This window comes from Equus przewalskii, chromosome 16 (assembly GCF_037783145.1).
Source record: "Equus przewalskii isolate Varuska chromosome 16, EquPr2, whole genome shotgun sequence".
Taxonomy (NCBI): domain Eukaryota; kingdom Metazoa; phylum Chordata; class Mammalia; order Perissodactyla; family Equidae; genus Equus; species Equus przewalskii.
The window spans coordinates 24,697,445-24,720,354 of NC_091846.1; the positions used below are offsets into that span (position 1 = coordinate 24,697,445).

At 36.3% G+C, this 22,910-nt stretch overlaps 1 protein-coding gene across 13 annotated transcripts in view; it reads left to right on the forward strand.

Moving 5' to 3' along the window:
- ZC3H13 (zinc finger CCCH-type containing 13) overlaps positions 1-21,052 on the forward strand; it is a 98,716-nt gene extending 77,664 nt beyond the window's left edge. For 10 of the 13 annotated variants that reach the window (XM_070578840.1, XM_070578843.1, XM_008516939.2 and 7 more), the window contains 7 exons: positions 2,594-2,697; positions 3,045-4,223; positions 4,864-5,385; positions 8,519-8,671; positions 9,929-10,129; positions 13,835-13,998; positions 19,227-21,052. In XM_070578840.1, coding sequence (XP_070434941.1) covers positions 2,594-2,697; positions 3,045-4,223; positions 4,864-5,385; positions 8,519-8,671; positions 9,929-10,129; positions 13,835-13,998; positions 19,227-19,397 — 2,494 coding nt within the window. In that variant the 3' untranslated portion in view covers positions 19,398-21,052. The remainder of the gene's footprint in view (positions 1-2,593; positions 2,698-3,044; positions 4,224-4,863; positions 5,386-8,518; positions 8,672-9,928; positions 10,130-13,834; positions 13,999-19,226) is intronic. The other 3 variants (XM_070578842.1, XM_070578845.1, XM_008516941.2) reach the window with 1 other exon arrangement.
- Positions 21,053-22,910: the final 1,858 nt, after the last annotated feature.

Sequence of the window (22,910 nt, forward strand, 5' to 3'; positions counted from 1 at the left end):
TAGACAAGGGAGCTAAGCCAATCACTGTAGCCATGAGAATTCTGGTCAGTTTTGAGGTTTTAGGGAAGCAAAAGCAAACTTACTGGCATTAACTGCTGTTTTTTTTTTTTTTAAATACCAACCAGGATAAAAGGTATGGTTGAGTTTGCTAAAACAAACTATGGAAATAATTTATATATCTTCAATCTTTTTTCCCCTGCCTCCAGCACATTTGGCCCATGGTACACATACAGCTGCATGCTTTAGGCTGTTTTCATCATTGCTATTATGGATTATGGTTATGGACAAACACCAAGCACAGAAGTGGACGCTTCTTCCATTAGGTCTTGGTTTCCCTTCAGTCTTGCAGCCAGAGTTTTCTGTAGTTCACCCTCTGGCTTCCCTTTCCCCACATTTTAAAAAAAATCATACATTAACATAAAATTCAGATATTACCTTTAACGCATGTGAGCACACAATATATGTTATTTCTCTTCTGTCCTCTGAACTCTTTAGCTCTGTATCTTCTAAGATTAAAATTCTGATATCTGTTATTTATCTCTTATCCAGTCCTGTGTTTGATTATATTTTTCCATGCTTCTGATCTCTGCTTACAGTAGCAAAAGTTTCTTCCAGGGGCCGGCCCGGTGGTGCAGCGGTTAAGTTCGCACATTCCGCTTCTCGGTGGCCCGGGGTTCGCCAGTTCTGATCCCGGGTGCGGACATGGCACCGCTTGGTACGCCATGCTGTGGTAGGCGTCCCACATATAAAGTAGAGGAAGATGGGCACAGATGTTAGCTCAGGGCCAGGCTTCCTCAGCAAAAAAAAAAAAAAAGAGGAGGACTGGCAGTAGTTAGCTCAGGGCTAATCTTCCTCAAAAAAGAAAAAAAAAAAAGTTTCTTCCAGCTAGACAATCCAACCATTGACTAGGACTCCAGAAACTTAGGAGTCAAACAGCTCTATAGCAGTAACTAGTTATATGAGATTCATATCTTGATGTTTGCTCAGTTGTATTGTCACTTCAGTAATTAAATTTATCCAGCACTTTTTTTGACCACTGTTATATAGAAGGTTTGCTGAATTGCCATAGTTTTTATTTTACTCCATTTTGTTTCTATAGATATTTCCTTGAAATTAAAGTGTTTTTTTTCATGTTTTAAATTTTCAGTTTATTCCAGCATGTCAGTTATCTCTTGCTGTGTATCGAACCACGTGAGAAGTTAGTAATTTAAAACAACCGCTATTTAATTGTTCGTGATTCTGTAGATTAGCAATTTTGACTAGGCTCAGTAGAGCATTTCTTCTGCTGGTCTCACTTGGGATCACTCATGTTTCTACAGTCAGTCTGGCAGTTCAACTGGGTCTGGATCACCCAAAATGATCTCACTCACAGGTCTGGCAGTTGGTGCTGGCTGTTGCTTGGGGCATCTCATTTCTTCTCCACATCACCCCTCATCCTCCAGTAGTCTAAACCTTGCTTTTGCATATAATGGTAGAAACTTACCAAGAGGGCGAAAGCAGAAGCTGCAAGGCCTCTTGAGTCCTCTCTAAACTTACACCGTGTCACTTTTACCGTATCCTCTCAGCAAGTCACTGGGCCAGCCTAGATTCAAAGAATGGGGAAATAGACTGCCTAATGATGGGAGGAGCTTTGGATAAGGAATTGCACAGGCTTGGGCCCATGAGTTGTCATATACGTCTAGAGACTCCTTTTACACCTGGTTGCTCATCTATATAAATAAACTGTCAAGGAGATGTGTGGGCTGCAGTATGTTTCTCAACTTTTGACCATAGAATCTATAAAGAAATAGTGCTAGTTAAAAAAAAAAAAAAAAGTGGTCAAAAATTATTGAAAATATAGAAAAACATTAGAATAACTTACATGTCCAGAGATATAAATCGCTAGTCATTTAAAGTTCAACTAAAGAACAATAAATATAGTAAACCTGAATTATTTTATTAATTTGTCACTAAGCAAGTGATTGAGTTCTAATAAGACAGAGGGAACTGATTTTTACAATGTACCCACAGAATGGTTGCCACTGGGCTTATGACATAACCAATTTATTTCTCCTTGCAGTTTGGTGAGATGGACTCTCATTTTTTACCTCATTTTCAAACGAGAAAGCTAAGGTTCAATGATTTCAAGGAACTTACCTAAGGTTGCATAATAAATAACATGACTATAAGTTGACTGATGTTTTTTTGACTCCAAAGCCTATACTAGATTTTCTCATTTGGCTTCTCAACATATGGTATTTCTATATCATAAAAATGTAAAATTAATAAGTTTGAGTAGAGGGTACATTAATATATTGATTCCTCTGCTATATATTACCACTTTGCAGTAATTAAATCAGACGATTTTCATTTGAGTGATTATAATGAAGAAAGGAAGAAATGTTACCATATATTTTAAATCAACAATTGTAAGTCTTAACAAATGAAGTGAAGAATCTTACGCTGCATACCCTTTGTGTGATACAGCTCTGACAGTGTTGCTATCCTACAATTATATATTTCTAGTTATAGCAGAGAAATAAAAGTAAAAACATAGTAAAGAAATCTCCTTTTTATCCCCTGGAATTTTATAAATTATGTTTGTCTGATTTAGGAAGCGCTATAGAAATGAAGGGAGTCCTAGCCCTCGTCAGTCACCTAAGCGCCGGCGAGAACATTCTCCTGACAGTGACACCTACAACAGTGGAGATGATAAAAGTGAGCAGACTATTTTCTGTTTCTACGTTCATATTTGTTTGTAACAATGAGACCATTCTTTGATGTTAGTAGGAAATGATGAAGTAAGATTTAAAATTTTTTCTTGCTCTACTGTCTCTGAATATCTCCTTATGTGACTAAGGTATGTGTTAAAAATCCAGTCATTTTATCATAATGGCACTGTCATTTCCTATTATTTGTAATAAAGCCATATTTTTGTTTTTAGTGAAATTGTCATTTTTAAAGTTTTAAAATGAAGAGTAAGAGCTTGCTTTATTATTATTTATATGTAACATGCAATGTTGTTAACCTGGTGAATGTGTGATTACATGTATCTTTTTGTGTAGATGAAAAACATAGACTCTTGAGCCAGGTTGTACGACCTCAAGAATCTCGTTCTCTCAGTCCATCACACCTTATAGAAGACAGGCAGGGTAGATGGAAAGAGGAAGATCGTAAACTAGAAAGAAAAGAGAGTTCAAGGCGCTATGAAGAGCAAGAGCTCAAAGAGAAAGTTTCTTCTATAGATAAGCAGAGAGAACAGCCAGAAATCATGGAAAGCTCAAGAACTCGTGCACAAGACACGATAGGACATCACCTATGTGAAGATCGAGACACATCTGACCGAGCTCATGATGAAAACAAGAAAAAAGTGAAAATTCAAAAGAAACCTATTAAGAAAAAGAAAGAAGATGATGTTGGAATAGATAGGGGTAACACAGAGACAGCATCTGAAGATGGTCAAGTATTTTCACCAAAAAAAGGACAGAAGAAGAAAAGTGTTGAAAAAAAACGTAAAAGATCCAAAGGTGATTCTGATATTTCTGATGAGGAAATAGCCCAGCAGAGTAAGAAGAAGAGAGGCCCTCGGACTCCGCCTATAATGACCAAAGAGGAGTTGGTTGAAATTTCCAATGATAAGGAAGGCACTATGGAGGAGCTTCAGAAAAAAGAAGATACAGCGTTCAGTGACTGGTCTGATGAGGACGTGCCTGACCGTGCAGAGGTGACAGAACCAGAGCATTCTGCCACAGCTGCTACTCCTGGAAGAGCTCCTTCTCCATCTTCTCTTCCTCCTCCTCCTCCTCCTATGACCTCTTCTACTGCTCTTGCCGCTAGTGCTACCACGACCTTCAGCACATCTGCCACCACCACCTCTGCTGTCCCTACCAGTACAACTTTTACCAGTGAAGACTCACATAGAAAATGCCACAGAACACGAGCAGAAAAAGTAGAAGCACCTCATGTTACTATAGAAGATGCACCACATCGCAAGCCACTGGATCAAAAGAGGAGTAGCAGCCTTGGGAGTAATCGGAGTAATCGTAGTCATACATCTGGTCGTCTACGCTCCCCATCCAATGATTCTGCCCATCGAAGTGGAGATGACCAAAGTGGTCGAAAGAGAGTACTGCATAGTGGCTCAAGAGATAGAGAAAAAACAAAAAGTCTGGAAATCACAGGAGAGAGAAAATCTAGGATTGATCAGTTAAAGCGTGGAGAACCCAGTCGAAGTACTTCTTCAGGTAATAAAATTGAATTACAAATCATAATTTTAAAGTAAAGGCTAAATTTGTTACTTTATATGCTGCCTTAAATTTCAAGGAATTTAAAATGAAAGCTTAAAATAAAAACTTACAATAAAACCACCCCACCAAAATGTTACCTGGTATCACATTAATACCAACGTTCTAATAGAGGTATATTCAATGATGTGAGTCAGTTTAATATCAGGATTTTAGACTCTATCTTGGTGGAAGGGCTTATGTATTCAAGTCCCTTATTGATGCCTAAAGTTTTAACCTTCCTCTTCTTCCTATAGCCAATGCTTTCTCTTTTGACCAAAGAAAGTAAGAGAAGGTAGGGGTATAGGAAGAGATCAGATATCAGATAGTGAAGTGATCAGTTCTGTTAATGCTTAACCATTTTATGTACTTCTTTGAAGATATTTTGTGGTTATAATGGAAATAGACAAGGAAACGTTTTTTACATATTTTAATTAGCATTTTTAATTGAGGGAAATCAATTTTTCCTTAAAATGAGTTCTTTGGATAATTGGGAATAAATTCAGAAAGAGAGAAATTGTAAGTTTTAAATGATTGTAAAGTTAAATATTTTATTTCTGTTTATCATGTTAACTCTTTGTATATGGTGTATTTATTTTAGATCGTCAGGATTCAAGAAGCCATAGTTCAAGAAGAAGTTCTCCTGAGTCGGATCGACAGGTCCATTCACGATCTGGGTCGTTTGATAGCAGAGACAGACTTCAAGAACGTGATCGATATGAGCATGATAGAGAGCGGGAGAGAGAGAGGAGAGATACAAGGCAGAGAGAATGGGACCGAGATGCTGATAAAGATTGGCCACGGAACAGGGACCGAGATAGATTAAGGGAACGAGAAAGAGAACGAGATAAAAGGAGAGACTTGGACAGGGAAAGGGAGAGACTAATTCCTGACTCTTTGGAAAGGGACAGGGATAGAGACAGAGACAGAACTTTTGAGAGTTCTTCTCAAATAGAGTCTGTAAAACGCAGTGAAGCAAAACTGGAGAGTGAACACGAAAGAGACCTAGAAGGCACTTCCCGAGACTCTGTAGCTTTGGATAAAGAAAGAATGGATAAAGATCTAGGATCTGTGCAGGGATTTGAAGATCTAAGCAAAGCCGAGAGAACTGAGAGTGTGGAAGGTGAGTGCCACACCTTTTGTCTGGTATACCACTCCATTCCTTTACAGATTTCGTAGGAAACAAATCTTTTCTTTTGAAAGGTCATCTATTTGCATATCTAATATGCATATTGACTTCGTCATTTTTTAAGGATAGTAGATTTTATAAGGAGAAGCCCTATGATATTCAAAAAATCTGTTCCCCTCATTAGTACTATCAAGGTAGACTTGGTTCAAATAAGCCTAAATGAAATAAAAGATTACTTAGATGCAGTGTCTATAGATGTTAAAAGATAGTTATCACTTTTCTTAGATGTTAAAAAAAATAAAATCTTAAAAATTGAAGTGACTTCTTGGTTCAGAGGGATTCAAATAACTATTAGTGGTTCTTATTTTCTAGGGCAGTTGAGAACAAATCTATGAGATAACACTACCTGAAACTGCATTTAATGATAGATTGACTATAGAATCCTTCTGGTACTCCCCCCTCCTAGATTGAGGAACCTCTAGAAGTCCACATCAGCCCTCTGGCCCACGTAGAGCCAGCCTGGGAGCATCACTCTCCACTGCCTCCCCTCTCCATCCTTCACCCCCGCTCTGCTATACAAACCGACTCATGCCCCTGCATTCTCTGAGTGGGCTGCATTCCCTACCCGTCTTTGTACCCTCCTCCCATTGCCTGATAGATCTTTTCCCTTGTATCTTCTTTTTCTAAAACTTCAAGTCCCAGTCTATGTATAAATAATTTGTGAAGCCTTCTCTACTAAAGGCACTTACTCTTTTAAATTGCCATAGCACCTTGTTTATACATTTTTTTCTAGCATCCCTGAACTGTATTGTAATTATTTTTCCATGATTTTCTCCCTACTATACTGTAATTCTTTGTTAGGGACCATAGCTTTTCATTTCTTAATTATCAGGACTATAGCAGAGGCACAATAAATAGCTAGTGAATGAAAATATGTTCTGCCTGTACATACATGCCCCACATCTTACTCTTTGGTGAATTATAGCCTAGGTTAACAATGGTAATGGTTCCCCTGAAAATTCTCCTGGAAATTTTGCCTCCTTGGGACTGTCCAGTTCTGGTACCAGCGCTTACACTATTCTTCTGATATAAACTCTCCATTTCATAAGGGAGGAAATATGACCAAAGGCTCTCTTACATTCACTGTGTTCATAGGGCTTTTCTCCACTGTGACATCTCTGATGGCACCTGAATCCTGTCTGGAAGTGGAAGGACGTCTCACATCCATTACCTTTACAAAATTTCCTCCCTGGATGTTTCTCTGAGAGTTATTTCTCCCTGAAGTCTGTCTGAACTCTGTTACATTTATAGGATCGCTCTCCTGTGGGAACACAGTGTTGGTTAACAAGGGCTGATCTTAAGCCTAAACTTCTCCCAAATTCACTCCATTCATGATCTCTCCTAAGGGTGGTAGATTTTGAGTGAGTGACATCTTTCAGATGTCTCTCCTGGTTTTTTTTGGATCCATCTCTAACTGACCATCACAACCACAGGTTGCGTTCAGTTTGGAGGGTCAGAGTTCATCTCTAACGTGTTTTTCCACTGATGGTATCTGGAATAATTCTTTCTTGGAAATTCCCTAACTTAGCATTGATTCCTTGGCTTTAGGCCTTCTCTCTCAGTCTGAGTGGGCACCTCTTGAGATCTCCCTCTCCATTTTAAGCCCCTAAGGAACTTCTGGGATACTTGTATATAAGCAGTAGCCTATTATTACTCTCTTTATTTGCCATATTGAGCATTGGGCCCAGAGTAAAATTCCCATTCTTGTAAAACTATAACCATCTTTACATCTTTTGGTTATCTTATTAGATATATTCTGATATGCCATCTGTTATATTTTTTTTCTACTTGACAAAAATATTTCTACCTCAGTGTTCTTCACATTATATTTTTATCTCAATTTTGAGTGTAAATGGCCTCAAATCATGAGCCATAATACCAATGAAAGTACAACCCTGGGGTATAATTGAATGTAATTGAACTAATCATTATAATAGGTCTCTTGTGATTGCAGTCAGTGCGCCTCGTCCGTAAGATATATAATTTACTCATTGTGATCACAGATAACATAGCATAGAAATTTATAGGTGAATTACCTGCTGTGAGATAAAAAATTTATTCATCTAAAGTAGAAAATGAGTTGGATAACCTTGAGAAATTAAAAATTCTGTTATCTGCATTTATGTTTAGATGTATATTTTTATAGCAAAGTTATTGATTAACTTAGAAGTGAGGTGGTGGGGTATATGGAGATTATTATAGACTTTAATAGAATAGAAAACTACTAGAAACATCTCATAGTTTATTGTATTGTATTTACAGCAAATATATACCCATAAAGCATACTATTGCATTTTGGAAACTAGTGTTATAAATTTAGTAAAGTGTGTGGCTAACTAGTGATTAGAAATATTAAACATACTCTGTAGTCTTAGGATAATTTAAGTTCACAACTAACTCACTGGGAGACAAAGCTTATCCTACATGGTTGAGAAGAGTTGGTAAAATAAAGAAATAGACTGTATGCTAGTGGTACCAACAAAAATATTTTAAAATTAATAGCATTCTTTTAAAAATTGCATTGGAATAGGGGAGATGAATTGGGAGGTAGTGGAAAAATTAATGGCACTTCTACATTTTTTTCTCACTGCTATAAAGTTCTTCATATCGTGAACTAAATATGATGAACTAAGATTTAAGTTCCAAATAAATTTTCGTATTAAGTTTGTAAGTTCTTTATAAATTAGTGAGTTTATTTAGGTAGAGATTACTGCATCCCTTTGAAGTTAGTAGATTTGTCTGGATTTACTTAAGGTTTTATTATAAAAAAATTAACACACATGATCAGCATTAGTATGTTAGTGGTAGCTTTTATTTCTCATATTTTAATTATAATCTTATAACTTACTTTGATCTTGCTGTTCATATCATGTTCTTGCCATTCAAACTAAATTTAATTAAATTTTATTGTTTTCTTTTAGAATTATCTTGTTTTGAATAGTTAAGAAATGTTTCCTAATGAAAAAGTGCTTTTCAAATTTTCTTAGTGTACACAGCCTCTAGATTTCACTTAGACATCTCTTCCCCTTAGTGTTCTTTTTGACATAAAATTAATTTTTCTGTTTAGCAGGAGATGACGAATCCAAGTCAGACGATGCACATTCATTAGGATCTGGTGCTGGAGAAGGATATGAGCCAATCAGTGATGATGAACTAGATGAAATTCTGGCAGGTGATGCTGAGAAGAGGGAGGATCCACAGGATGAGGAGAAGATGCCAGGTGATCATTTGCAGGGATAGTTAAACATAAAAATATCTGATTTATAGTATTAAGGTATGCTTTGTTCCCTTTCATACCGTAAGAATTGATAAAAGGCAGAATTTTCCCCTTTGTGTTATATTTAAGGTTGAAAGGCCAATAAAATGAAAATTATAGTCTATATGCTCTGCTCATTTTTGAGTAGACATTGCCTATGATTGGAAAGGGCCTCGTTTAAAATAGCAGAATTCTGAGATTTCCATTCCAGAGTTTAAGATTCGTATTATATGACCTGGTATCTAACCAAATGCTAATTGCCTAGCAGTGTATTCTGGATGTTAGGTATACAATACAGAGCTTCACGATGGTAGTGTGACAAAGCAACTTTAGAAACAGCCATTCAAAGAATTTACAATAGTTAAAATTATATTTAAACACTATATACCTCTTTCTAACAATTTTCTAAATTCAGTATTTTCACTTATAGTACTTTACACATTGCCAGAATTTACTCTACTGACTATCCCATGAAGCAACACCCTTTGATGTTCCTATTGACCATCCAAATTAGTCTGAGTGTTACTCACAATTTTTTTTTATCATAGTGAGGGTCTTTGCCTTTTGTGGGTTATATAAAATAGTAAATTTTTATTTTGACTTAATTGCTCTTACATTTCACAATTTTTTTCTACTAATTTAAAAAAAATGTATGATTGTTATCTTTATTATTATCTGCTATTAGGCATTTCTGAATGGAACATCGTTTTCTTAATTTCCTCAGCTGTTCCTTGTCAGTGGATGGATCATTCTTTCTCAATATTAATAATAGTCACTGTGTGATTCTTAAAGTAATTTCGTAAGAATTATTTGTTTTTAAAAAATAAACCCTGTTTGTGTGTGCACACACATGCAGGCTAAATATACTCCTAGAGTTAAGCCTTGAAAGGATTCTAGGGCCAAGTTTCAAAACGTCAGAGCTAATCTTAGTGACAGAATGGAGTTTGTTCATTGGGTATCTCTCAAGCAATTTAAATGACTGGCTTTTCTTTTTGTTTGCTTGCCTGTTTTCTTTTCGTGACAAGGTTTTTATTTGTAAAGGTCCATAGATTCTAAATATTGATGTTTATAGAAAAGCCTTCATTTTAAGATTATCACCTTTTTGGTTTGAAGTACTTGTTATTTAGTGCCTTCTGTGTTTTGCAGTTTGTGTTTCTCTGTAGATAACAAGAAAGCTATTTCTTGGTGTAAAAACATTTCCTGGTCTTCAACTTTTCGCAGATCCCCTAGATGTGATAGATGTGGATTGGTCTGGTCTCATGCCAAAGCATCCGAAAGAACCACGAGAGCCTGGGGCTGCGCTCTTAAAATTCACACCGGGAGCTGTTATGCTGAGAGTTGGGATTTCTAAAAAGTTAGCAGGTTCTGAACTCTTTACCAAAGTCAAAGAAACATGTCAGAGACTTTTAGAAAAACCGAAAGGTAATTCCATTCCACTTTGCCTGGATAATGTCTGCTATAACTATTAAGATGCTTTTGAAAAGGATTCTGTTCTGTTCTCATGTAGCACTTAAAATACAAAAACTATGTTTTTGAGAAATCACTTATATTCATTATTTAATCCTCATGGTCAAAATTCCTTTTTTAAATTTATTTTGAGAAAAATTTAAGCCCATAGAAAAGTTGCAAACATAGCACAATGATATTTCTGTATCAAAATTACTACTTTTATTTTGGTGAGGAAGATTGGCCCTGAGCAAACATCCATTGCCAATCCCTCTGTTTTGTATGTGGGATGCCACCAAAGCATGGTTTGATGAGTGTATAGTTTCGCGCACAGGATCTGAACCTGCGAACCCAGGCTGCTGAAGCTGAGTCTGTGAATTTAACCACTGCACCACTGGGCCGTCCCCCTCAAAATTACTTTTTAACAGATGAGTTCAAATGTCAAGTGCTCAGTGGTTTGCCCAGGGCTAAATGAAACAGAGTCTATGAGAGTGGACTAGATACTTTCCATAGCTGAGCAAATTGGATGTCTTGCCAACACTTTCCCCTGGGAAATGGGAAATTCTACTCAATGCAGATATCTAGGTTGAGCTTTAGAAAGTGATTAGAGCTTGGTCTCTAGACTAGACGATCGGATTCCTGTAGGCACACCACTTACTAGCTATTTAATGTCTTTCTGTGTTAGTGTCACCATCTGTAGGCTGGGAATGATCGTACCCCAAATTTCATAAGATCGTTAGGGGGTGCAAATGAGTTATTATAAGTTAAATACTTAGAACAGTTCCTGATGTGTAATGACACTCAATATTTAGTTTGATATTTTATCACATTGATTTTGGACCTTATTGCAACAACTTTTCGTTATTCCAGAACACTTTATTTAGTTTATGGATATTTTTTTTTTGGCTGTTTCTGTTATCTGGTACCTACCTTATTTTGTTTTGGCAGCTTATTAATATTTTATTGATGGGGAGGGGGATGAATGAGTGGTGAAAAGAAGGAGAGGAGGTAAAAGCTGAAAGCAACAACATTATTTTATATCACGTTCATGAGAGTATAAAAAAGTTTAGTTAAAAGAATTAAGCTTTGGGGCTGGCCCCGTGGCCGAGTGGTTAAGTTCGTGCGCTCCGCTGCAGGCGGCCCAGTGTTTCGTTAGTTCGAATCCTGGGCGCGGACATGGCACTGCTCATCAGACCACGCTGAGGCAGCGTCCCACATGCCACAACTAGAAGAACCCACAACGAAGAATACACAACTATGTACCGGAGGGGCTTTGGGGAGAAAAAGGAAAAAATAAAATCTTAAAAAAAAAAAAAAAAAAAAAAAAAAGAATTAAGCTTTTTACTAATATAAAATTGAAAAATTTTGCGTTTGCTGAATCCGTGTCCCCTCTTTCATCTGTTAGCATAAGCAGTAAAACTCAGTTTTAATATGTCCCAATAAACATGGAATGTATGTTTATGAAACATATAAATTATAATTGTGAATGTGTGTTAACCTGACAAATGACCAGACTCTTGGCTTCTTGCCCTACTCTTTCTTCGTTGTTTGGTTGACTCTGTGGCCTTAAGCAAGTAGCTCTTGTAAGCACAAAATGATGGAATGAAACCCCTAAGGTCTTACCCACCTCTAAAGCTATTTGCTCCTGTAACTTTTGCTAATGGCATTTCAAGTTAAACTCTAGTTTGATTTTGCTAACTATGAAATTGAGTTTGGTCCTGTCTTAATAATGACAATCTAAACAATGAAAGTATACACTGTAAATGGGAGTTTGATTGTTGCTTACCAGTCAGACCTCCTGTTTTTTGCTGCTATGATAGCTTTGCGAGACAGATGATACTTGATGCCGAGTATGTTTCCTAAGGAATGGGACTTTGTTTTGTTTACTGCTGCATCTAGTGTCTAATGATCTATTCTTACTAATTATACCATTGCCTAGAATAGCACCAGACACATAGTAGGTATTCAATAAATAGTGTGAAATAAATGATACTGATTTTTTCTATCCAATTTGGCCTATTTCAGCACCCAGTACTGAAGAAAGTATATCCCCACTCCATATGTAATTTTTAAAAAATTCTAAGGCTTAAAGCATAAAACTTACATGTATACTGAAACTTAAATTGCTTTTGTCTAGGTTTTCTGATTGCAGTATGATTAAGTTCTTTTGAGCTAAACTTTTCCACTTATTTTGGTTCCTTTGGTTTACTTGTACTTAAAGTACGTGTTTAGTCTGTGTCTTGAGTAATTTGGTGCTGGTCAGTTCAAAACCATGAAGAGGCTGGAAGTTTAGCCATGTTATACTTTCTAGGGAGGTTTGCAAGTGTGTGTTTGTATTCGACTGTTGTGAAAGTAGAAAATAGCAAGGATCCCAATAAAAAGAAATTTGTCCTAACAAGCAATTTTCAAGGAAGGGCATGGGTTCAATGCAAATTTCTTCTATATTTGTATCTGTAGAGGAATGGTAATGTTTTGGGTGTCTTTTAAAAAAATAGTACGCATATGTGACCATGTTGTTGGTTGACTCAAACAGTGGTGTGCCTGAACCCCTGAGGAACTGCCGTCTCCCCTCAGGCACCCTGGTCCGGCTGCGGAGGTTCTGTAGATCGGTGGCAGAGCCCTGGCACTGTATTTTAAAAAGCTCTTCAGACGATTCTGATAAGACACCAGAGTTTGCAAACTAGTTTTGAGATTTTCTTTATATTTATTTATGCTTTTCTTATATACCTATTTTCTAGGTATGTAACTTATTGACTAGGTGTATTACATGGGACTAGTTTCTTGTTAATTATCTAATTGGATTGTTTATGCTTTGCAGTTCAGAAGATGAAATATGTAATGCGACTCTCTTCATTCTCAGTCAAATGTGTCTGTTTTGTTTTACCTAGGAGTGATTCACTGCTTTCTTTTGTGGGCTTTGACGATAATCTGTTTGATCATGTTGTTATTGAAGTGGGACCTGGTACCTTTGGTGCTCTTGGCCAACTTAGAATGCTAGCTTTGAAGTTACTACTCTGTTATTTGTTTGGATTACTGACTGGCCCTATTGAGTTATTTTGACTTCCTTTTTGTCTATTTTTAACTTAAACTAATTTTATTAAATCCTTCCTTAATTCTTTTATTTTTATAAAGTTTGCTTTCTCCCTATTTTGCATGTTATGACTTAAAACTAAGTGATTTTAATTTAATACATTGTCCCAGGTTTTCATAGTAACTAAATCTAGGGTAAAATTTGCAGGTTGTCACCTAATCATTCTCTTGATTCTTTCAGAGGTCACAGAATGTAGTCACATTACTACATTTGAATCTTGCCATAATAAAGCTTGAAATCTACATCAAGTGGTAGTTGATGGTTAGCAATATACTAAATTTGACTTCAGTAATTTTTAACTTGAACTTTTCTTCCCAGTCATAGCCAGTAATCAATATCTAAATTCTCCCAAGTCTGCTTTTCTTGTATCTTAAACTTAAAGTGCTATGAGAATATTTATTTTTGTTTGAGACTAGCAACAAAACTACATCTTGAAAGGTCCTTCACAGAGAATTTATTGCCTTTAGTATAAAATAATTTTCACCAATGTTGATAACTTTGATTAAAGACTTTGTGAAATATTCATCTGAACAGTTGGTAACACTTTCCTGTTCTAGGAAAACTTAATGCATGTTTATTTTTATTGAAAGATGCAGACAGTCTTTTTGAACACGAATTGGGGGCTCTCAACATGGCTGCATTACTACGAAAAGAAGAAAGAGCAAATCTTCTTAGCAATCTTGGACCATGTTGTAAAGCGTTATGCTTCAGACGGGATTCTGCAATTCGAAAGCAGCTTGTTAAAAATGAAAAGGTACTGTTGTTTCCTTGGGAAAAAAATGCAAAGTGTTTGTTAAATAGTATGAATGACATATTTTCTATTTGATTGCTTTAAGGTGAGATTCAAGTCTCATCTGTTTTTATGAGTTTAGTTTCCTAGTGTTTTACACATGTAAAAGAAAATTTTCATTTTATTTAATAGTATTGATGAACATTTGTATTGAATAACAATTTGTTATTCCACTTAGAAAGTTGCAGATACTCTATTTCTGTGGAGTATTTTTTATTTATGAAAAGTTTCTTTAGATAATAACACGTACAGAAATTTATTTAAATTGAAGATCAAGGAAAAAATTTGCCAGACACAGAGTGATTAGGATATATATAGGAATAGTGTTTGTGAGAATGTACCAACTTGGAAGAAACAGAAGTAAATATAAGTGATTATATGTAAGCATTTACTTGAGAATAATAAAGGGAATTGAAAAGTAAAAGAAGTAGAAATTAGATTTGGGAGGATCTGATCATGAGAAATTGAAAACACCTTAGGCTTTTTTAAAATGAAGAAACTAGGATTTTTTATTTGGGTGTGTGGTGGGCATGAGTAGTATGACAAAAGAGAATTGTTCCTAAAAAGTTAGAGAAACGTTTAATTTATTAGCTTTTTACTTGGAGACATTTAGGAAAGCATTTCCAAAGAAAAGAATATTTGTGAAAAAGAGAGAGAGGAACTCATCTCCAGACATTAGAATGGAAACAGATATGAGTAAAAGAAACTTTGAGAGTCTTCCCTGCTTAAAGGCCTGGCTCAGAATTACTATATAGTTGCTACAATCATTCTTTCGTTTGCACTCCCATTTCAATATGTATATTATTTAGTTCTTTTTATTCTGTTGCTTAGATGCCCATTCTCCTTGCAGCCTTTCTCAACTGGAAATTTCTCTGAGAGAATTAAGCCCTAGTGCCCTAGCATGTATGCAATGAATCAACTTTTCTTCCATGCATGTAGTATGCTACTGATTACTACCATCCTTGGTTTTGAATTTAAAAATAATCACTCAGATCATTTTCTGTTTGGTTCAGGTAAGGAACCCCAGTTGAGAAAGACTGTACAGTTTGCAGTCTCTTCAGCATCCTGCCCCTTTTTTATAAAAAATATTTTGTCACATTCCCTGGTTCCACCTGTAATATGCCATACTGCCCCCTCAAAAATTGTGACAGCCATAAACATCCCTGCAAAAATCTTAATGAGAATCATTGTTCAGAACCTTATAATTCTTCAGTACAGGGCACAGATCATTAACATGCATATTAAGATGCATATTAACATATGCCACATTATAAAAAGTTATAATGGCACATTATAAATGTCTTAAATGATCATCTGAAGAAAGCATTGTAAGCTTTCTGTTTTGCTCAGTGTTAAAAATATCATCACAAAAGCTGAAAAGAAAGGACACAACTAAAAAAATTAATTTCACATGCTAGAGAGCCTCATGAAAAATCCTAAGAAAAACAAACAAAAATATTTAAATTATATATGACTGGAAAAGAAAAGTACAGAATAGGACCGTTTATTGAGGTAACTGGTACCTCTTATCAGGTGATGGAAAGAAAGTAAAAAAACACTATAAACAACTCTGCACACATAAATTTAACAATTTAGAAGAAATGAGTCAATTCCTATAATAGCCATGAACTACCAAAACTTACTCAAGAAGTATTAGATAACCTGAATAGTCCTATGTCTGTTTTGGGGGGGTTTTTTTAATTGAATTTGTAGTTAAAAACCTGAAAAAGAAATCTTCAGTCTCAGATGGTTTCACTGGCAAAAATCTACCAAATATTTAAGGAAGAAATAACACCAATTCTACTCAGTTTCTTCCAGAAAATTGAAGAGGCAGGAATACTTCTCAACTCATTTTATGAGGCCAGCAGTACTCTGATATCAAAACCAAAGATATCATTAGAAAAGAAAACTACATGCAGATCAATATCTCTCATGGACATGAACATGGACTTAAAAACCCTCAAAAATAATAGGAAATCGAATCTAGCAACATATGAAAAGACTGCCATACCATGACCAAGTATGATTTATCCTCAGAGTGAAAGGCTGGGTTACTATTCTAAAATTATTCAATGTAATCCACATATTAACAGACTAAAGAAGAAAAAATACATAATCACATCAATTGATGTGAAAAAAGCATTTGACAAAATTCAGCATTCCTTTACAATAAAAATTCTTAGCAAGCTGAGTTAGAAAGAGTCTTTACTTTATAAAGGGCATCTACAAAATACCTACTAACATCGTACTTAATGGTAAAAGTTTGAAAGATTTCCCCCAGAGATCAGGAACAAGGCAAGGATGTCCTCTCTCAGTACCCCTACTCAGTATTTTACTGGAAGACCTAGCTAGTTCAAAAAGGCATATAGATTGAAAAGGAAGAAATAAAGCTCTTTTCACAGAAAACATGGTTGCCCACATAAAAAGTTTCAAGGAATTTACCAAAAATATTCTTAAAACTTATAAGTGAGTTTAACAAGGCCACAGGATACAAAGTTAGCATACAAAAAACAATTATATTTCTATATACTAACAGTATGTAGAAGTACCTGGTAATCAAAATGTAAAAATAATACTGTTTACACTGGCTCCCCCCAAAAATGAAGTACTTAGGTATAAATTTAACAAAACACATGCAGGATTTATGTGCTGAAAACTGTAAAACACTGATAAAAATATCAAGACCTAAATAAATGGAGAGACATATCATGTTCACGCATGGGAAGTCTCAGTATGGCTAAGATGATGAGTCTCCCCAAATTAATCTACAGATTTAACACAAAATGCTAGTCAAAATCCCAGTGTGATGTTTTGTAGATATAGGCAATCTGACTCTAAAATTAGACGGGAAGTCAAAGCAACTAGAATAGCAAGAATAATTTTTTAAGAAGACAAATAAAGTTGGAGCTTCACCTGATTTCAAGACTTACTATAAAGCCACAGTATTCAAGATAGTGTGGTATTGATGAAGACACTTAAATCAGTGAAACAGAGTCCAGAAATAAACCATCAGATATGACCAGTCAATTACGGCAGAGAGGTTTAAAAAGTTGTTTTTTGTTTTGAGATCATTGATCTTCATCAAACTGTAAAACTTTTGTTCTGTGAAAGAGATTGAGAATAAAAAGACAAATATACTGGAAGGAAGTATTTGTAAATCACATTTTCAAAAAAGGGCTTGTATCCAGAATATATAAAGAACTCTCAAAAATTAACAGTAAGAAAACAAGCAACCCAATTTTTTTAAGTGGGCAGAGAAGACTTAACAGACACATCACCAAAGAGGACATATAGATGACTAATAAGCACATGAAAGATGTTTAACGTTATTAGCCATTAGGGAATGCAAATTAAAACTGCAGTGAGATGCCATTAACAACGTATTACAATAACTAAAAAACAAACAACAAAAAAAACCCTGACAATATCAGTTGTCAGTAAGGATGCAGAGCAGTTGAAACTCCCGTATATTGCTGATGAGAATGCAAAATGGTAAAGCCACTTTGGAAAAACGGCTTGGTTATTTCTTATAAAGTTAATTATATCCTTATTATATGACTCAGCAAGCCCATTGGTAGGTATTTACCTTGGAAAAAAGAAAGCTTATGTTCATATGTAAATCTGTCCACAAAGTTTTTAGTAGCTCTATTCATAATCTCCAAAACTGGAAACAACCCCAATATTCTTCAGCTGGCTAATAGATAAACTATGGTACATCCATACAATGAATTACTAATTAGTAATAAAAAAAATAAGCAAACTATTGGTACTATCAACAACATGGATGGATCTGAAAGGCATTACATTGAGGGAAAGAAACTACTTTCAAAAGATGATATGCTGTATGATTCCATTTATATGATGTTCTAGAAAAGGCAGAACTATAACAGAGAACATTATCATTGGTTGCCAGGGGTTAAAGTTAAGAAGAGGGTGTGGATAATACAAAGGGACAGCAAAGGGAGTATTTTGAGTCATGAAACTTCTCTATTCTGATTGTGGTTGATGGTCATATGAATTTGTACATGAGTAAAAACTCACAGAACTATACATAGAGAGTCGTTTTTACTGTATCACAACTTATAAATATATATATATTTCTTTTGGTGAGGAATAGTGGCCCTGAGCTCACATCTGTGCCAGTCTGCCTCTGTTTTATATGTGGGTCACTGCCTCACCATGGCTTGATGAGTCGTGTAGGTCCGTGCCCGGGACCCAAACCCATGAACCTGGGCCGCCAAAATAGAGCACACCGAACTTAACTGCCATGCCACTGGGCCGGCCCCAAAATATATATATTTTTTAAATGCAGATGTGATCAAGGAAACACTGTTCGTTTAAGGATCCTAGGAAGGAGAAAAATGGCAGAATGCTGGAGATGTTCAAATCTTACCTTATTTTATTTTCTGCCCATGGTTGGAGAACATTTGACAAAATTTTATGAAAATAACTTGGAAAAGTTCTAATGTAGCTTGAAGTTACAATAATAGAGATAGACATTTTAGTAGAATGGAGATAGTAGTTTTTCTCTATACTGTGTGGATCAGCTGTCTTCGAGTAGTTTTTCTGTATACTGCGTGAATCAGCTGTCTTCGAGTAGTTTTTCTGTATACTGCGTGGATCAGCTGTCTTCGAGTAGTTTTTCTGTATGCTGCGTGGATCAGCTGTCTTCGAGAGGATTGCTTCAGTTCTAGAGCCCGTATTTTATGGGACATTAACAGACTGGTAAGGGAGTGTGGAATGTTTAGTGCTTCTCTTCAGAGACCTGAAATGTTGACATGTAAAAGTATGATTGAATTAGTGTGGAGCTCCATAGAAGGGATTTTATGCCAACACATACAAGAAATAGTACCATTCACCAATAGAATGTGCAGTGTGTTGTTTCTTTCATTTTGTTATGATGAAGTAAAAACTCGTTGATTGCCTGTCAGGGATTGTCGGGGAGATTCCTACTTTAAGCAAGAGGTTGGACTAGGTGCCCTCTAAAGATTGCTTTCTTTTCTAAGATTCCAAGTCTGAAAACATTTCCTAGTTTTGCTTTTAAATGTCCGATACAGCTAATGTAATATCCATCCCAAATTAGTTTTTCTTATAACTGTGATATTTTTGTTAGTAGTTAACCTGCCTGTCTTTCCTACTGTCAACTGACAATGTGCATTTTGTTGAAATTTGTTTTTGTTTTCTCCAATTAGGGCACTGTAAAACAAGCTTACACCAATGCTCCAATGGTCGACAATGAATTACTCCGACTGAGTCTTCGACTGTTTAAGCGGAAGACTACTTGCCATGCCCCAGGACATGAAAAGACTGAAGATAATAAACTCCCACAGTCTGCTGTCCAGCAGGAACTGTGTGTGTCTTAAGACTGAAGTGCACTGACGCTTTTGGTGCTCTCTTCCTTCAGCAGTACATATTCTTTTTCCAAGTTCTTTGGTTTGACAAGCGTTATGAGTGACAAAGGCAGAAAGGATTTATCAGCCATGCTAAAGGAGTGAAGAAAAACTTTAAACTTTAGATCAAAGTTACCAGTTTTGGCTAACTTTTTACATAAATTTTTAGGCAGTACTTGATAGTCATGCAAAATAATGTGAAAGCGTCTAGATTTAGTAGTTTATTCTGTACCTTTTGTTAAAACTGAAGATTTTGGAAAATGGTTGTCACAGCTCTTCCAAGCCTATGAATATTTTTTATGAAATGAAGCCACTGACTTATGTTCTGGATCATCCCTACAGAAACTGCGATTTCGTGTAGGAACAGTGTGTTCACAGAGTGAGTGCACACGCTGTGCAGTGCCGTACTGCGCAGAACACTTGAAAGGGGTGCTGGTCTTGCATGCTGTGTTTGTGGGCAGACCTCCAGCACGAGGGAGCCAGAACACTTTTGTCCTTTCTAATGTTCTAAAAACATTACTTAATGGGTCTTTGTGTTTGTTTTTAAATATATGTGCATTGTTGCAATGTATATTGGATATATTTGGATTCTGAATGGTTTTGTTATCAGAGACTATCTACTATTTTTATTTTTAATAAATGTACCTTCCCATTCCTTGTTCTAGGTTTACTTTGCTCTTCATTAATCTTATTCCTGATGTTCTGAAATATGTCATCAACAGTCCATATTTCATATTTTACTGTTCAAGTCCTTATTTTTGGACAGCTGTAAATAATGTGATAAGAGTTGAGGATGTACTTCACATATAGCTCAGTAATACTTGAAACAAACCACAAGTTAGCAAACTTATGGAATCTGAGCTTTAAAATCCTACCATCATATTTTTTGGAGCTATGACCGTTGATTACATTAAACTGCCTCCAGCCTATAATATGTAAAGCAAATTACTTTTTAAAAATTATAGTACATCTGTTTTATTCTGTATACACATATTTAACTCATAAAGTGGACTCTTAGGAGGGTTTGAAATGGACCCCAAGCTGCAGAATTTGTGGGCAGACAGTAATAATAATAATAAAGAAAACCAATCAAAATTTGTAATTTGATCATTGTCTCTCACAGGTTTTTGTTAAAACTTTGATCCTGTGTTCCCTGTCTCAGTAGTTGTGTGTCCTCTTCTGTAAAGGTAACAGAATTCTACTAGTGTCAAGTTTCTGTTCACTTTAAGAAAATTTGTACAAGATACCTACCCAGCGAAGGAAATGGTCTTGTTTTCAGATGACTTTAAAAGCATGTACAAGAAAATTGCAAGCAGCACAAAAAAAAAGTGTAATCAGATTTTCCTGATGTCCTTTTCTTTTTCCGATTGGTAAATGTTTTGAATAAAGAGAAAAGAAAAGATAAAGTTAATGATTCTGGAGAATGAATACCCTTTAGAAAACTACTTCCTGCTTGTGGTGGATGATATCATCCTTTGTAGCATAAAGATTTAAAGTCCTAGAACTTCTAATTCCTGACTAGGAATATTTCACAAGTTATTTATTTACAGAATGAAAACTGTGTAGTTATATTTGCCATATAGTCAAATCTGTTGCCTTTTTAGTTTTGAATAAATATCTTTTTCTAAGGTTGTTTTGGAACGATTCCTTTGTTCTCTTAGTCACGTTATTGAGAGCTTTATGTTCCCAGTGGGAATGTACTGTTAAGTCTCCATTTTTTTAATTCAAATGTTCTATATATTGCTAATCATAAACTGGTAAAATTCTTCTATAGCAAATCTTTTTATTGAATTTTCCATAAAAGCACTTGGACCATAATTAAAGTCTAATGAAACCAGTTTTCCTGAAAACATCTTTTAGTCTATAAATTATTTGCTAGTACAGTTAAAGGTCTCCTGTCTCATAACCGATGGATCAAGTTTGTCCATTTGCCGTAAGTGCACAGCTGGACTCCGGCTGCTGGTGGTAAGGACCTGTCTAGATGGGGAAGGGTCAAGAGGATGTCTGCAATCCTAAACAAAATGAGAGTTAACACATGCTTACACTATTGAGTCAGCTGTTGGATTTTTTGGCACCTGTTCTCACTATTTAGTTAAGGGTTGTACTAACTTACAATAGCTGATAACTTTATTTCACAAAAATTTCTAACTATCCAAGTAGTAACTTAATATGCTGAAAAACCTGACGTGTTACTTCTCTTTATTCCGGTCAGTAACTTCAGGTTGTCTTCCCCATCCTACCCCGTGACTACAGTAGGATTTTATGACTTGATTAACTTGAAAGTTTGTGGCATCGGCAGAATGTCCCACATTATTCCTTACTGTCCGATTGGGTAAAGATTAAGGTACGATAGTTAATCTATATTGTCAGTGATGCTTTTAAACCTCAGAAGAGCCACCATCTGAACGACTTGTTATTTAGAAAGGTATATGGGTTCCAGTTGAGACAGCGATGTGGGAGGATCCTGAGTTCACCTCCCCAGAGATACTGAATCTAACAGCTACAAACAGAACAGTTTCCTCTTGAAAAAAAAAAAAAAACTAGCTGAGTGACTCCTAAACCTCGGGCAAATAAGAAAAAGCCTACGTCAAGGAGGTAGGAGAGGCTGAGACACAGCCATAAACTCCACCCTCTGCACAGTGACCCACAATTGGGAGAGAACTCGCAACTCTGAGCTTCTTCCCGAGGAGCAAAAGGTTTGAACCTTATATCTTGCACCCCAATTTTTAAGACCTGCACCTGAGAGACAAGCCCCCAAAACATCTTGCTTTGAAAGCCGGTGGGGCTTTGGTCCCTGAGACCTACAAAGCTATAGGGAACTGAGAAACAGTCTTTGAAGGGCTTACACTCCCCCCACCACCACGGCCAGGGCCCAGTACAGAGGCAGCTGACTGAAATGTGCCCAGATTCTGTGAAAGAGGCTTATTTGCTTATCTTAAAGCATCCACCTGAAAGGCAGGCATTTAATTTAAAACACATCTAAAACAGACCAGCGAGCGCCGTCTTTGCACTCTCCCTCTGCCTGGCTCCAGCTTCCTGTTATCTCTTGAGAAGGAGCTTGTACACACCTGATGCCCTGATTTTTGTGGTTGCCACCCAGGGAACACGACTACATCACCTGGCTCGGGGGGCCAGTGGGGTTTATGTATGTCGGTCCCACAGGCCTGTAACAAACAGAGAAAGAGTTATTAACCGGCTACTACCTTGGGGCACAGCAGAGGCAACAAACAGAACTCAGTCTTCCTGCAAAAGAGGCCTATTAGTTTATCTTCATAGCTGTGGCCTGAGGACCAGGCTTCTAATTAAAAGCACTTCTAAGGGCTGACTGTAATCCTCTCCACAGACTTCACAAGGCAGGCACTGTCTTTGCACTCCCCTCTACTGAGCTCCAGAACACCAGTATTTTCCAGAGGGGAGCCTGTACACACATCTAGCGCTCTGGTTTTTAGGTCTGGTGCCCTGGTTTGCTTGGCCACTGCCCAGTGA